Source organism: Tachyglossus aculeatus (assembly GCF_015852505.1).
Source record: "Tachyglossus aculeatus isolate mTacAcu1 chromosome 12 unlocalized genomic scaffold, mTacAcu1.pri SUPER_6_unloc_1, whole genome shotgun sequence".
NCBI lineage: Eukaryota > Metazoa > Chordata > Mammalia > Monotremata > Tachyglossidae > Tachyglossus > Tachyglossus aculeatus.
Window position 1 is genome coordinate 600,019 of NW_024044828.1, and position 17,115 is coordinate 617,133.

General features: G+C 49.5%; 1 protein-coding gene across 2 annotated transcripts in view; it reads right to left on the bottom strand.

Annotated features, from left to right (window-relative positions):
- Positions 1-13,420: 13,420 nt before the first annotated feature.
- TTBK2 (tau tubulin kinase 2) overlaps positions 13,421-17,115 on the bottom strand; it is a 154,759-nt gene continuing 151,064 nt past the window's right edge. Inside the window, exon 15 of one of the 2 annotated variants that reach the window (XM_038741272.1) lies at positions 13,421-15,655. In XM_038741272.1, the coding sequence (XP_038597200.1) occupies positions 15,208-15,655 (448 nt within the window). In that variant the 3' untranslated portion in view covers positions 13,421-15,207. The remainder of the gene's footprint in view (positions 15,656-17,115) is intronic. The other variant, XM_038741273.1, reaches the window with a different exon arrangement.

Sequence of the window (17,115 nt, forward strand, 5' to 3'; positions counted from 1 at the left end):
ACTATTCAGTCATTCATTCATTCAATCGTGTTTATTGAGCGCTTACTGTGGGCACAGCACCGGACTAAGCGCTTGGAAAGGACAAGTTCATTCATTCAGTCGTATTTATTGAGCGCTTACTGTGTGCAGAGCACTGGACTAAGCGCTTGGGAAGGACAAGTTCATTCATTCATTTAGTCGTATTTATTGAGCGCTTACTGTGGCCAGAGCACTGGACTAAGCGCTTGGGAAGTACAAGTTCATTCAGTCATTCAGTCATAGTTATTGAGCGCTTACCGTGGGCAGAGCACTGGACTAAGCGCTTGGGAAGTACAAGTTCATTCAGTCATTGTCGTATTTATTGAGCGCTTACTGTGGGCAGAGCACTGGACTAAGCGCTTGGGAAGGACAAGTTCATTCATTCAGTCGTATTTATTGAGCGCTTACTGTGGGCAGAGCACTGGACTAAGTGCTTGGGAAGGACAAGTTCATTCATTCATTCAGTCGTATTTATTGAGTGCTTACTGTGGCCAGAGCACTGCACTAAGCGCTTGGGAAGGACAAGTTCATTCATTCAGTCAGTCGTATTTATTGAGTGCTTACTGTAGGCAGAGCACTGGACTAAGCGCTTGGGAAGAAGTCCAAGTTGGCAACATATAGAGATGGCCCGTACCCAACAGCGGGCTCACAGTCTAGAAGGGGGAGACCGACAACAAAACAAAACATATTAACAAAATAAAATCAATAGAGTACATATGTACAAATAAAATAAATGAGTAAATAGAGTGATAAATATGTACAAATATATATACACATATACACAACAGGCACAGACGGGGAGCGCGCGTGCGCACCACGGGGCCGTTATTAGACTGTGAGCCCACTGTTGGGTAGGGACTGTCTCTATATGTTGCCAATTTGTACTTCCCAAGCGCTTAGTACAGTGCTCTGCACATAGTAAGCGCTCAATAAATACAATTGATGATGATGATTCATAATAATAATGATAATATGGCATTTATTAAGCGCTATGTGCAAAGCACTGTTCTAAGTGCAGGGGAGATTACAAGGTGACCTTCCTCTCCCACTCCTCCCCCTCGCCTTACCTCCTTCCCCTCCCCACAGCACCTGTATATATGTATATATGTTTGTATGGATTTATTACTCTATTTTACTTGTACATATTTATTCTATTTATTTTATTTTGTCAATATGTTCTGTTTTGTTGTCTGTCTCCCCATTCTAGACTGTGAGCCCGCTGTCAATCAATCAATCATATTTATTGAGCGTTTACTGTGTGCAGAGCACTGAACTAAGTGCTTGGGAAGTACAAGTTGGCAACGCATAGAGATAGTCCCTACCCAACAGTGGGCTCACAGTCTAGAAGGGGGAGACAGACAGCAAAACAGAACATATTAACAAAATAAAATAAATAGAATAGATATGTACAAGTAAAATAAATAAATAAATAGAATAATAAATATGTACAAGCATGTATACAGGTGCTGTGGGGAAGGGAAGGAGGTAAGGCGGGGGGATGGAGAGGGGGAGGCGGAGGAGAGGAAGGAGGGGGCTCAGTCTGGGAAGGCCTCCTGGAGGAGGTGAGCTTTCAGTAGGGACTTGAAGAGAGGAAGAGAACTAGCTTGCCGGATGTGGGGAGGGAGGGCATTCCAGGCCAGGGGGACGACGTGGGCCGGAGGTCGACGGTGGGACGGGCGAGAACGAGGCACGGTGAGGAGATTAGCGGCAGAGGAGCGGAGGGTGCGGGCTGGGCTGGAGAAGGAGAGAAGGGAGGTGAGGTAGGAGGGGGGCGAGGTGATGGACAGCCTGGAAGCCGAGGGTGAGGAGTTTCTGCCTGATGCGTAGGTTGATTGGTAACCACTGGAGATTTTTGAGGAGGGGAGTAACATGCCCAGAGCGTTTCTGGACAAAGACAATCCGGGCAGCTGCGTGAAGTATGGATTGAAGTGGGGAGAGACAAGAGGATGGGAGATCGGAGAGGAGGCTGATACAGTAGTCCAGAAGGGATAGGATGAGAGCTTGAACGAGCAGGGTAGCGGTTTGGATGGAGAGGAAAGGGCAGATCTTGGCAATGTTGCGGAGCTGAGACCGGCAGGTTTCGGTGACGGCTTGGATGTGAGGGGTGAACGAGAGAGCGGAGTCGAGGATGGCACCAAGGTTGCAGGCCTGTGAGACGGGAAGGATGGTAGTGCCATCAACAGTGATGGGAAAGTCAGGGAGAGGGCAGGGTTTGGGAGGGAAGACAAGGAGTTCAGTCTTGGACATGTTGAGTTTTAGGTGGCGGGCAGACATCCAGATGGAGATGTCCTGGAGGCAGGAGGAGATGCGAGCCTGGAGAGAGGGGGAGAGGGCAGGGTTTGGGAGGGAAGACAAGGAGTTCAGTCTTGGACATGTTGAGTTTTAGGTGGCGGGCAGACATCCAGATGGAGATGTCCTGGAGGCAGGAGGAGATGCGAGCCTGGAGAGAGGGGGAGAGAGCAGGGGCAGAGATGTAGATCTGGGTGTCATCAGCGTGGAGATGATAGTTGAAGCCGTGGGAGCGAATGAGGTCACCAAGGGAGTGAGTGTAGATCGAGAACAGAAGGGGACAGAGAACCGAATCTTGAGGAACCCCCACAGTAAGGGGATGGGAGGGGGAGGAGGAGCCCGCAAAAGAGACTGAGAATGAACGACCGGAGAGATGAGGAGAACCAGGAGAGGACGGAGTCTGTGAAGCCTAGGTTGGATAGCGTGTTGAGGAGAAGGGGGTGGTTCACAGTGTCGAAGGCAGCTGAGAGGTCGAGGAGGATTAGGACAGAGTATGAGCCGTTGGATTTGGCAAGCAGGTCATTGATGACCTTTGAGAGGGCAGTTTCCGTGGAATGTAGGGGACGGAAGCCAGACTGGAGGGGTTCGAGGAGAGAGTTGGTGTTGAGGAATTCGAGGCAGCGCGTGTAGACGACTCGTTCAAGGAGTTTGGGAAGGAATGGTAGGAGGAAGATGGGGCGATAACTAGAAGGTGAGGGGGTCGAGAGGGTTTTTTTAGGATGGGAGAGACATGGGCACCCACGCCGATGCCAGCTACTGCTCAGACCCCGCTGACTTGTTCCTGTGCTCTCTCACCTGTGCAGCAGACCAACCGCCCCTTGTGGATTCAGTCGGGGTGGGGCGGGGGGCCTTGTTGGACAACTCTTGGATGTGTGGAGTAGTTAACTAGGGAGGAAAAGATCCATTTCATGGGGCTAAATGATTCCTTATGCAGAAGACTCCTCTCCCTCATCCTCCTTCTCTCCCTCTCTCCCACATCTCCTTCCTCCTCTTCTCCCCTCTCTTCTCTCCCTCCCCCCTCCCTTTCCCCCATCCTCCCTCCCCGTCCCTTCCCCCCTCCACTCCCCCCTCCCCCCCTCCACACTGAGAAGCAGTGTGGCTCAGTGGAAAGAGCCCGGGCTTTGGAGTCAGAGGTCACGGGTTCAAATGCCTGCTCTGCCACTTGTCAGCTGTGTCACTTTGGGCAGGTCACTTCTCTGTGCCTCAGTTACCTCATCTGGAAAATGGGGATTAAGTCTGTGAGCCCCACGTGGGACAACTTGATTACCTTGTCTCTACCCCAGCGCTTAGAACAGTGCTTTGCACATAGTAAGTGCTTAATAAATGCCATCATCATCATGTTTGAAGGCAGAGGGGAAGGAACCAGTGGAGAGTGAGCGGTTGAAGATGGAAGTTAGGGAGGGGAGAAGGGACGGAGCAAGAGTCAATATGTTTTGTTTTGTTGTCTGTCTCCCCCTTCTAGACTGTGAGCCCGCTGCTGTGTAGGGACCATCTCTATATGTTGCCAACTTGGACTTCCCAAGCGCTTAGTACAGTGCTCTGCACACAGTAAGCGCTCAATAAATACGATTGAATGAATGAATCAGGTTGTCCCACAAGGGGCTCACGGTCTTCATCCTCATTTTACAGATGAAGTCACTGAGGCCCAGAGGAGTGAAGTGACCTGCCCAAAGTCACACCGCTGACAATTGGCGGAGGCGGGATTTGAACCCATGACCTCTGACTCCAAAGCCCGAGCTCTTTCCACTGAGCCACGCTGCGGCCCCGAGGGAGCTGGGAGGCCGTGGGGACGGGACGGCCGCGGCGCAGGCGCAGGCGGGAAGCGCGCGCGCGCGCGCGCCACCGACCCGCCGGCAGGGGGCGGCACAGGCCGCGGCTCAGGCGCTGGCGCAGTTTGGGAGATCTCGCGCGCGCCACGGGGCCGGCGGGAGGGGGAGAGGACGGGCCCCGCGCAGGCGCAGACGGGAACCGTGCGCGTGCGTGCCACGGACCTGCAGGGAGGGGGCGGGGCCGGCCGCGGCGCAGGCGCAGACGGGGAGTGCGCGCGCACGCGCGCCACGGGGCCGGACGGCGTGGGCGGGGATTGTCTACTGCCGAATTGGCCTCTCCCAAGCGCCTAGTGCGGTGCTGTGCACGCAGTAAGCGCTCAATAAGTACGACTGACTGAATGAAAGAGTGAATCTGGGGCCTGGGCCTGGGCCTGGGCCGGCCCAGCCGGGCGGTGTCGGCGGCCCCCTTCAGACCCCTGGGAGCCCGCTGTGCGCAAGGGGCCCTCTCTCTTCGTTGCTGAATTGGACTGTCCAAGCGCTTAGTACAGTGCTCTGCGCACAGTAGGCGCTCAATAAATGCGATTGAAAGACGGTGCCCCGCACGCTGTACGTGGCGTCACGTACGTGGCGTCCCCGCCCCACTTCGCCCCGTGAGAGCTCCTGGTGCCCTCAGCTGAGCCCTGAGGCAATCGTATTTATTGAGCGCTTACTGGGTGCAGGGCACTGTGCTAAGCGCTTGGATAGCACAATTCAGTAGTAATAATGATAAGGATGGAATTTGTTAAGCGCTTACTCTGTGCCAAGCACTGTTCTAAGCGCTCGGGGAGATACAAGATTATCAGGTTGTCCCACGTGGGGCTCCCAGGCATCCTCCCCATTTTCCAGATGAGGGAACTGAGGCACAGAGAATAATAGTATTAATAATAATAATAATGGCATTTGTTAAGCACTTACTCTGTCCCAAGTACTGTTCTAAACGCTGGGGGAGATGCAAGGTGATCAGGTTGTCCCACACGGGGCTCACGGTCTTCACCCCCCATTTTCCAGATGAGGTCACTGAGGCCCAGAGAAGTGAAGTTGCTTGCCCAAAGTCACCCAGCTGACAGTTGGCGGAGCTGGGATTTGAACCCATGACTTCTGACTCCCAAGCCGTTGCTCTTTCCACTGAGCCACGCTGCTTCTCAACAAAGAGACAATCCCTGCCCACATGGGAAGTGACTTGCCCAATGTCACACAGCTGGGATTAGAACCCACAACCTCTGAATCCCAAGCTCGTGTTCTTGCCACTGAGCCACGCTGCTTCTCTAAAGAGTTCATTCATTCAGTCATATTTATTGAGCACTTACTGTGTGCAGAAATATGTACTAAGCCCTTGGGAAATACAGGTTGGCAACAAGAATAAAGAGAGACAATCCCTGCCCACACGGGGCTTACAGTTTAGGGACTCTGTCCAACCCGATTTGCTTGTATCCATCCCGGCACTTAGTACGGTGCCCGGCACATAGTAAGCGCTTAACAAAATACCACAATTATTTATTATTATAACTATGTGCCAAGCACTGTATGAGGCGCTGGGGTGAGTTCAAGCAAATTAGGTTGAACAGTCCCCGTCCCAGGTAGGGCTCACAGTCTCAATCCCCATTTGACAGATGAGGGAACTGAGGCCCAGTGAAGTGACTTGCCTAAGGTCACACAGCGACAAAGTGGTGGAGCCGGGATTAGAACGAAACCCGCCAGGCCCCTGCAGGGACTGTCTCTATATGCTGCCGATTTGTACTTCCCAAGTGCTTAGTCCAGTGCTCTGCACACAGTAAGCGTTCAGTAAATATGACTGAATGAATGACTGAACTCACACACCCCCTCGCCCCCAGCCTTCCCCTGGCCCAGGGGTCGCCTCTAACCCCCAGGCACTAGCTCGCCGAGGACTCACCAACATGGAAGGATCTTGATATTATTATCCGACAGACGATTCCTCTCCCCACCTTCAAAGTCTTATTGAAGGCACATCTCCAGAGGCCTTCCTTGAACTAAACCCTCATTTCCCCCAATCCCACTCCCTAATGCATCATCCTTGCACTTTTGCTGCCTTTATTCACCCCTCTCTCCTTCCCATAGCACTTAAGCTCGTATCTATAACCATCATCTCTACGCTGATGACACCCAGATCTACATCTCCGCCCCTGCTCTCTCTCTCTCTCTCTCTCTCTCCAGGCTCGTATCTCCTCCTGCCTTCAGGACATCTCCATCTGGATGTCCGCCCGCCATCTGAAACAACATGTGCAAGACTGAGCTCCTTATCTTCCCTCCCAAACCCTGTCCTCTCCCTGACTTTCCAGTCACCGTAGACGGCGCTACCATCCTTCCCGTCTCACAAGCCCACCAACCTTGGTGTCATCCTTGACTCCGCTCTATCATCCACCCCACACATCCAATCTGTCACCAAAACCCGCAGGTCTCACCTCCGCACCATCACCAAGATCCACCCTTCTCCATCCAAACCGCTACCTTGCTGGTTCAATCTCTCATCTTATCCCGACTGGATGACTGCACCGGCCTCCTCTCTGATCTCCCATCCTCCTGTCTCTCCCCACTTCAGTCTATACTTCACGCTGCTGCCCGGATTCATCTTTGTACAGAAACGCTCTGGGCATGTCAGTCCCCTCCTCAAAAATCTCCAGTGGTTGCCTATCAACCTAAGAATCGAGCAAAAACTCCTCACTCTCGGCTTCAAGGCTGTCCATCGCCTCGCCCCCTCCTACCTCACCTCCCTTCTCTCCTTCTCCGGCCCAGCCCGCACCCTCCATTCCTCTGCCACTGCTAATCTCCTCACTGGGCCTCGGTCGCCCCCGTCCCGCCATTGACCCCCGACCCAAATCCTTCCCCTGGCCTGGAATGCCCTCCCTCCGCACATCTGCCAAACTAGCTCTCTTCCTCCCTTCAAAGCCCTACTGAGAGCTCACCTCCTCCAGGAGGCCTTCCCAGACCGAGCTCCGTTTCCTCTCCTCCTCCCCATCCCCCCACCATCCCCTCCCCACAGCACTTGTATATATTTGTACAGATTTATTACTCTATTTTACTTATACATATTTACTACTCTAGTTTGTTAATGATGTGTATATAGCTATAATTCTATTTATTCTGATGGTTTTGACACCTGTCTACATGTTTTGTTTTGTTGTCTGTCTCCCCCTTCTAGACTGAGCCAGTTATTGGGTAGGGACCGTCTTTATATGTTGTCAACTTGTACTTCCCAAGTGCTTAGTACAGTGCTCTGCACACAGTAAGCACTCAATAAATACAATTGAATCAATGAATGAATATCTGTAATTTATTTATATTACTGTCTTTCCCTCTAGACTGGAAGCTCGTTGTGGGCAGGGAATGTGTCTACCCCCAGAGTTGGTACTGTCCTCAAAAAAAGTTTAGCACAGTTCTCCGCACAAAGTGCCCAATAAATACGATTGATGGATTGATTCTTAGTTTTCTGTCTACCCCTGTAGGTGAAGCTCCCCGTGGGCCCGTGTCAAGTGCTTAGTACAGTGCTCTGCACACAGTATTATTATTATTATAATGGCATTTATTAAGCATTTACTATGTGCAAAGCACTGTTCTAACCGCTGGGGAGGTTGCAAGGTGATCAGGTTGTCCCACGGGCGGCTCACAGTCTTAATCCCCATTCTACAGATGAGGTAACTGAGGCACAGAGAAGTAAAGTGACTTGCCCCCGTGGGCCCGTGTCAAGCGCTTAGTGCAGTGCTCTGCACACAGTAAGCACTCAATAAATACAACTGAATGAATGAATCTATCACGTCCATCAACTTTATTGTACTGCATTCTTCCAAGAGGTTAGTACAGTGTTCTGCTCACAGTAAGTACTCAATAAATACCATAAATGGGATTCCAAAAGGTGACCCCGAAACCACCCCCGGTGCCGGCGAAGAGGTGATGGTCGCACAGTGTCCGCCCCTGCGCTGGGGAGTGTTGGCCTCACAGCGCTCTCTGATGTTTTTCCAGCTCTGAGGGAGGTTATTGGACACATAAACAGGCGGACTAATCCTCCGGAGAAGACGCTAATGCTAGGAAAAGTCCAGGGAAAATGCGGAAGAGGCAGATCCTCATCAGCAGACTCCCCTTTCCCACCAGGACGAGGGAACACCACCTTAGAGGATCCGTGTCCCAGCCCAGGATGGCGGTGTGACGGATACCAGACCGTCAACGTTGGTTTCTCGCTCACAATTGCCATTTTCCCCTCGATTGCTGTTCGGATGCTCTTGCCCGAGAAGGTTACTTCCTCCTTACCCCCGTGATCACGGACCTTAAGCTCCCCGTGAGCAGGGAATGTTTCCAGCGTGGCTCAGTGGAAAGAGCCCGGGCTTTGGAGTCAGAGGTCATGGGTTCAAATCCCGGCTCAGCCACTTGTCAGCTGTGTGACCCTGGGCAAGTCACTTCACTTCTCTGTGCCTCAGTTCCCTCATCTGTAAAATGGCGATGAATCAATCAATCGTATTTATTGAGCGCTTACTGTGTGCAGAGCACTGTACTAAGCGATTGGGAAGTACAAGTTGGCAACACATACAGACAGTCCCTTCCCAACAGTGGGCTCACAGTCTAAAAGGGGGAGACAGAGAACAAAACCAAACATACTAACAAAATAAAATAAATAGAATAGATATGTACAAGTAAAATAAATAAAGAGTAATAAATATGTACAAACATATATACATATATACATATTTGCTCTGCACATAGTAAGAGCTTAACAAATGCCATTATTATTATTATCTGTATATATGTTTGTACATATTTATTACTCTATTTATTTTACTTGTACATATCCATTCTATTTATTTTGTTAGTATGTTTGGTTTTGTTCTCTGTCTCCCCCTTTTAGACTGTGAGCCCACTGTTGGGTAGGGACTGGCTCTATATGTTGCCGACTTGTACTTCCCAAAGGGCTTAGTACAGTGCTCTGCACACAGTAAGCGCTCAATAAATATGATTGATGATGATGATATATGTATATATGTTTGTACATATTTATTACTCTATTTATTTTACTTGTACATATCTATTCTATTTATTTTATTTTGTTAGTATGTTTGGTTCTGTTCTCTGTCTCCCCCTTTTAGACTGTGAGCCCACTGTTGGGTAGGGACTGTCTCTATATGTTGCCAACTTGGACTTCCCAAGCACTTAGTACAGTGCTCTGCACACAGTAAGCGCTCAATAAATATGATTGATGATGATGATGATACAGGTGTTGTGGGGAAGGGAAGGAGGTAAGATGGGGGGGATGGAGAGGGGGATGAAGACCGTGAGCCCCCCGTGGGACGACCTGATCACCTTGTAACCTCCCCGGTGCTTAGAACAGTGCTTGGCACAATAGTAAGCGCTCAATAAATGCCATCATTATTATTACCAACTCTTATTACAGTATACTCTCCCAAGTGCTTACTACATTGCTCTGCACACGTTAGGTGCTCAACATATATGCTTGATCGTGGTGATCTCCCTACCGTGAGCCTCCAACTTTATCTAGAAGGGTTTCTGAAATTATAGCAGGACTTTAGGCCTGCTCTTTCTGCTCTTCCACATCCGACGCCGTACGGAGGTTTCCGTCATCTAGCCGGCCGATATGTGAAACTTGGGGAAAAAAAAGACCCAAACCTCGAAAAATAGACGGACACTTCTTACTCCGGATCTTCCACACAAATGCAGTCAGTCCTGGAGTGTGCATGCGAAATGAATATTTTATTACTAGTTTATAAAAATAAAATACAAAATAATTTGAAAACAGAACGTAAACCACTGTACAAAGCCTTGATATGGTACAAATGAGAAAATTAAATAAATAATTACACCGTTATATACAGCGGCAGATACAGAGCATTTGTGTTTTTGCCAATATCTTATGTCCTTTTTGCCTGAGCCACAAAAAAAAAAAAAAGGGTGGGCAGGGAGAGACTGGGAGGATACATTTGTGCAGGGGAGAGGACGCTGTTGTAAAACATCTTTGGGAGGATTCTAAAGTGGGCAGCGTTTACCAATTTTCTTTTTATTTACGGTGATAACCCATCAACTCACGGAACGCTAAGAGGGTTGTAAAATAAAATCACTGAATATTGTTGGAACCTTTTGACTCTGATCTTCGGAATATGTTTTATCTAGCAACGTCCTGTTGGCTTGTTCATTTCTGAATACGCTGGGAACTTTCAGGAAAATGCAACGGCCCCGCGGTAGAGAGCCTACTGTTCTAGGAGGGCGGCCGAAACAAAACCAACCGTGAAGAGCTCGGGTTCCCAAAACATCAGTAGCGTATACCAGAGACAAGGCTGAGCGAACGGGGACTATAGCATCAGGCGTGCGGTTTGGTCCCTTTACCTTTTCTCTCTCGATCTCTGCTGAGTATCTTCCCAACAGCCCTGAACTTTCCAGCTTTGTCTTCTAGCAACAAACAACTTGGACCTAAACCAGAAGAGTGTCACTGGTTAGGGAGTGATCTCCCAGTCCCAAAGGTATCAGGGCGAACGACAGTCCTCTGGGGAGAAAAGGAAGGAATAACAACACTCAGGCTACGATGAGGCCTAGAAGAGCAATCCTCTCTTCTCCGAGAAGATGACTGAAGCTCGTGTTCCCAACAGAACAGGCGTCCACGGGAAACCGAGAGTGGCAGAAGAGTTTAGGGGGATTTGGAAGACTGCAAATTGGAATCCACGTGACAAGAAAGGCTGGAGAGGAAACCGAATTATTTTGCTCCTGGGACTGTGACTGTGACTGCCAATAACAGTAATCTTAGTTTATCCTGGCTAGGACCGACACGCTTTTTTTTCGGCCTTGCCAAAGATGGAGTGAAAGGGTCTGCCTGAGCCAAGTTTTAAAATGTGGGCTCCCCCGTAGCAGGACATTTCTATAAGTACAGACACTCTTCTAGAGAGTGCCATCCAGCGACTTGGTTCCCACAGCTGTGGCCATAACAAAAAGGGATCATTTTTGCTTCCACCTGCCACTTGGAGAAAAACTGAATATTTACCAGAAACTAGGTTAGACTGCTGGTTGCTACTTTACAGTCACTTAATGTAGAGATTCAATTGACAGAGAAATACTTTAAAAAGTATCTAAACAGCCAGGACAGGTGCATGTTTTTTTTCTGATCCATATGGATGCGGTATTCCTTATCCCTAGCCTAGAGAACGCTGGGCAGGGAATGCGGCCAGCTGACCCCAGGGCCTCTCATCTCACAGAGGAAAAGTCTACTTTCCCTTGAAGTCATTTTACGTGGGATCACTAGTTTTGGTCCGAACCACCCGGTGTCTAGTTTTCATGAACACCAATTTCTTTTTTTATAGCTTAAGTGCAACATCGTTGGAAAACAACCACAGATCAGAGCCTTGAAAGCTCTTCCTCATTGGGACACTTGGCAAAAGAAATAAATAGATAAATAGATAAATAAATAAATAAGTGATAAATAAATGCGCTCTCAAGAGGCTTTCCCAGTGGTCAGGTCATGGCTGTCCAAGAAACTTCTCAGGTTCCTGACTTTTAAATCTGTTAAGAACTTGGGCCTGAAAGCAGTCGGTTCAACATGAAAGAGAACACGACTGCAGAATTCTCACCGCTCACTCCTATCGCTCGCTTCTGGGGAGAGTTTCACGATCTTGGCAACGTCTGCAGGAGTCAGAAAATCTCAGTCGCATCACGCAACGTGCACCTTGCTTTATCAGCCTGCTCTGTCTGGGTGGGCTCTTATTCTGAGCGGGTTTGAAAATTAAAGAGGTCGCTTAGTAAAGATAGCAGCTTGAAGGATTAAACCCGATCCCGTTCAATCTCCCGTGGGCCTCCCAGAGGTGCCGACTGATATTTAATTGAATATCTGGAGAATGCAATCGAGGATGAGATTATACCATCTGGACTGTTAACTTGGCCTATCCCTTAAGCAAAGCCCAGGAAGTGCTAGGGGCCGAGGGATGGAGGAGGGAAGGCAGGAGAAGGGAGAACTGAAGGCCAGATGTAAATCAGAACTATAACCCTAGGGCACGGAGACTTTATTGCCCATATGAACTTCCTTTTGGCAAGAGAAACCAGAGGCTCTGCAGCCTTAAAGACACGGCTTTGGTTTCAGGCCCCACCTTCTTTTAGTATAGTTCCATCCCGTTTTCGAGTACCATCTAACCCGAAATGCTACTCCTACTGAAAAACCAATGTCGGTTTTGTAACCAGCCAGACTGAACGAGGTATGATCGTCACTCAAAATTGCAATGTGTCGGCCCCAGAGAAAAATGCGTCATTTTCATAACTCCTGGGCAAAAAGTTCCCTGTTCTGAACCAGATTCCCTATTTCTAACTTGAATGACTTCCATTATATTGAAAACACAAGTAATCGGTGCCACGCGTTCAAAGCAATATGAAATTCTATACTCTACACGCGGTGGATCATTTTAGAAACCGTCTTAATATATGGTTATTTTCTTCTAAAAGGAGGCGGAGAGAGCAGAAACGTATTTTTCGGTTACCTTTTCTCAACATGCAAGATAAACTGTTCTCTTATAATGACGGCTGATGCAGTCTGGATCCTAAAATATGGCATCCAGGTAAGAAGCAGGCCAAGGCTTTTCGGATAGAGTGGCAAAGTTTAGGGGAAAGATCAGGGCCAGGGCTGAGAGAGAAACACGTTCTGAGGGGCTATCTGACTTGGGACTTAGTTTCGGTAGAGCCCGGCCTAGAGGGAAGTTACCCACCTCTTGACTTGATACTCTATTCTCGACAACCGGTTTTAAAACGGTCATCACTTGTTCGGATAAGTTCCGACGCTGGCTGCTTCGAGCACAGTTTGGCCAATACGAATGAATATGAATGGCATCTGGGTACACAAAAGGTACATGACCTCGGCCTTGCTACAAAGCCCCTAGGAGAGCAAGGTGGGAAAAATAAGTCTGTTCCCCAAACCTATCCGTGAGCATCATCCCAGTTTAGCAACCGTGAAGAGAAGACTGATATTCAGATGCCACGTGAACCAATGAAACATGAATTCTCAAGTATTATTTTCCTACTAAAGGACAAACCAAAGACGACCCCTACGTAAAACGTCACTGACGGTGCATGTAAACCCTGGCCTGCTGAGGAAAGGCCAACATGAAAAATCTTACCTGAGGCTTCACATGCTAATAAAATATTTTTAGAAAATGAAAAGGCGGGATGACAGACCGCCACAGTAACGAAACTCTGACGAGTGTGTTCCACGAATCACAGGTGGAGAACGGGAGTGAGTGAATTTATATGGGCATACGCCTAGATAGATATTCTATATATATATATATATTTATAAATATTTATATCATTTACCATGAAGACATGCGAATACTGTTTAACAGCTATTATACAATATAATACAAAGGTCTAGACATTGCTAATGTTATAGTTGCTTTAGGAACCGCAGATACCTCTTCGACCTGCTGTATTCTTTCGTAGTGCCTGGACCCCAACGGAAATTCAGATTTCACATTCTGCTACATTTCTTTTGACGGACAGTAGACACACTGAGAGTAGAAAAAGTCCACCAGAGACTAACAGGACAAGAGACGTTCAAGACACTTCTGATCCCAGGGACCTCTGATACAGTCTTAGGAGCAGGTCACTTGGGGCTGTTTTCCCTTTCCGACTCAAGGGTGCTAAATTGGGCCGGAAATGGACGATTAAAGAAAAAGCACAGGTGTTTTCTGGAAGGCAAATGCCAAGAGCGCAAACAGATCCGTTTATAAGGTTCCCAACACCGTAGGGCCTGGAACGTAAGGGAGGGGGCTAGGTTTGGAAGTACGTGAGTGGCTTATTTTTGGTAAACCCTTTTAGAAGGTGATGGGAGGGTGGGGAAGCATCCCACAGAGCCCACAGAAATCTTTCGCCGCATCACCGTATCTGGAATAGCACAGAAGCCTACTTGGGGAGGTCAACGTTATTATCCTCGGCTAAGGAAACGGGACCTCACAGGAGGCCAAAGGAGGTCGGTAAACCAGTTTTCCATCAAAATTTCCTGCTTTCGATCCTCAGATATCCAATTCTTACCCACAGGAATCTCGAAACTTTAATGCCGCGTCAATGCTTCCGAACGTCAGCGCTTCAGTGCTATAATTTCAGCCTTGAACAATGACTCAGAATCCCCTAACCTCCATTTAGCCTTCTGCTGAGGCAGCTAAGATAAATGCTTCCCAATTTCATTTAAGTTCTTAGAGCAGAAGTGGACGGGCATTTAGATTTCACCCCATAAAACTTCTGTCACTCAATTCTACCCACTCTTAGAGTCAGTGCCCTGAGGTAAGGTCAGCTTACAGCAGGTATTCCCGTTCTCTGAATTAACGCAAATCTTCCCGTTCAGCAGGCAGGGCAATCAAGTGCCATCGGCTATCCTGCTGGCCAAAAGGATCGTGCCTAGGAAATGGCCTGCAAGCCGCACTGTGGGATCCCATCATCACCCCAGTTCAATTTTTTAACCTCTCGCTTCAATTTTTTGGCTCTCAAAAAGACGGACCGACCTCAAGACGTCGACTCAGAGGCAAACAGAGTTTCTGGGTTCTGAGTAGCCAGACTCGTAAAGTCGCTAATGTGACCGAAGGTATAATTTGTGAATAAGATAATCGGCCATGAGAGAGGAGGAGGAGTGGAGTATCTGGGCATGTAAGCAAAAAATACATCTTCGCTGACCTCCAGAAAACGCTCTCCTTAAATGGGGTAAACTGTCAGACCAATACACATTAAAAGGGAATTTAAATGCTGAGTTTTCCCAATCTGTTACAGAACTTTGAGACAGGTTGTGAATAATTAAGCCGAATCCTCCAAACTGTACTCAGACATTAGTTTTAGGCAGCTGAAGATGATGCTTCTTCAGAGATCGTGAGCCTTTGGGTGTTTCATCCGGCGGATTTAGTGTCCCGACACCCGGGCCCCCCGCACATATATCTCTTCTCTGCTTTCTGCGCGGCCTGACTTTCGGCGATTCTTTGCCACACACTGACCAGAAGCAATACCGATTTTTTTTTTCAACACAGAGCATACAGACACAACATGCATCGGGTGGAGGAGGAGGAGAGAGAGCCGGAAGAGGGGGTGGATTCCGCGCCAGTCTTTGAGACGGACGCGGTTCCTATCTGCTGAGTTTACTGACTGATTTGCATTTCCCTGTGGGAGTTTTTGTGCCGACGGAGTGATGGTAGGGGCTGCCGGATCCTTTCAAGCTATTCTTGCTGGGCTTGCTACAGCTGTGCTCCTGCTGGCAGGATCTCCGGGACGACGAGGAAACCGAATGGCTGGGAGGCGATTTACTTCTCCCCAGGTGTGGGGACGCGTTCCTCTGGTCGTGGTGGGGCCTTCCCGCCCTGGATGGCGAGGAGCTGGAAGTACGGGGCAAGGAAGAGCTTCGAGGGGAGGCACTAGGGCTCTTGGGAGGCGTTTTGGGGCTGTGGGGGGATCCCGGACTCTTGCCCTGGGTCGGGTTCCGGGATTTCTGAGATCCGTTCTGAAGAATCTGAGCCAGACGTGAGAAAAGGTCCGAATCTGAGTTGCTACTCCCTAGGACTTTATACCTGCGTAGCCTGGGAAGGACATAAAAAAGAGTTATCTCCATGATTCGATTCAACGGTGCGTACGGGAAACCCTAGAGGTAGGTGACTGGGCTTTAAAGACACGGAGGGCTCGATGGCGGAGTGTTTTGCCTTCGGATTTTTATCTAACTTCCTAAGTCTGTTCTCATTTCGGAGACAGCGGAGTGTCCGAGAACTGCGCCTGACTGGCACGGAGGCCCCGTCCGCTTTCGAACGAAGACGGAAGAAGCTTCGGGTGACGGAGGAATCGCACGCTCCGAAGGGCCGAGTTAACCTGGTAGTCGTAGGAATTCTGGCGGGAGACTGGCAGGGGAGCCAGATGGAGGAATCTGGAGCCCTTCACTGGGGGAAGACATGAACCTCTGGGAAAAAACCGGGGAGGCTCTGGATGGAGACGGCCTCAACCCCGCTGGCTTGGGATTCTGCACGTAGAGAGACATTGAACTCCTTCGCCTCTGCGCTACTGAGAACACGGGCCACAAACGAAAATGGCTCAGTTACATTATACTGCCTATCTAAACGCAGAACTGGGAAAACTGGGACAAATGCCCAAACCTGCGGCTACTGCCGCCTCCATCATTGCTTTCCCTTGCGGGAAATGGAAAGGGGCTCCCTAGGACCACCCCTACTGAAGGCATGGGAGGTGGAAGGGACCCTTCCTGCTTCAGGTGACCCCTGACAACCTCGTGATTCCCCCCAAAGCCTTCTCCCTGGCTTTGCCTATTTGGGGCAAGCAGACAGACGAGCGCATTCCGGTCGGGCTGGAATCGATGCAACGGAAACCGAGGATCAACGTGTGAGCCCCACGCGGGATAGGGACTGTGTCAGACCGAATTAATACCCACCCCAGCACTTAGAACCGTGTCTGACATACAGTAAGTGCGTAACAAATCCAATTGGAAAACTTCAGGCCAGTGGAACGAAGGGCTCTGAGTCACTCTACCTTCAGTCCCGCCTCTGCGTCTGCTCGAGAACTTCCCACCTCGACCCAGCTGGTTGGTGGACAGAAAGGTCGGCTATTTGGGACTTCTCCCGCCCCCAGCCCCGTCCTCTTATCTGCGGGGACCCTCACGGTTCTGAGTATTTCCCCCGGCGGGCGGGACGGTAAGGGGGAAATGTCAAGCTGTCGCTTTTGTCAACGGAGCGGATTCCTGAGCCGGGCCACCGGGGAACGAGTTCACGTTAGGCCCTACCCTTCGGCCAGATCCCAGTCATTCTGGGAATCGTTAACTACTGTTCTAAGCTCTGCGGTATGCTCCGGTAAATCCGGTTGGACGCAATCGCCGTCCCACATGGGGCTCACGGTTTAAAGAGGAGGGAGAAGAAGGTATTTCGTCCCCGTTTTACAGCAGAGGGAACTGGAGCACAGAGGAAGCCAAGTGACTTGCCTGAGGTCACACAGCAGATGAACGGCAGAGCTGGGATTAGAACCCTCTAGCTCCCAGGCCCGG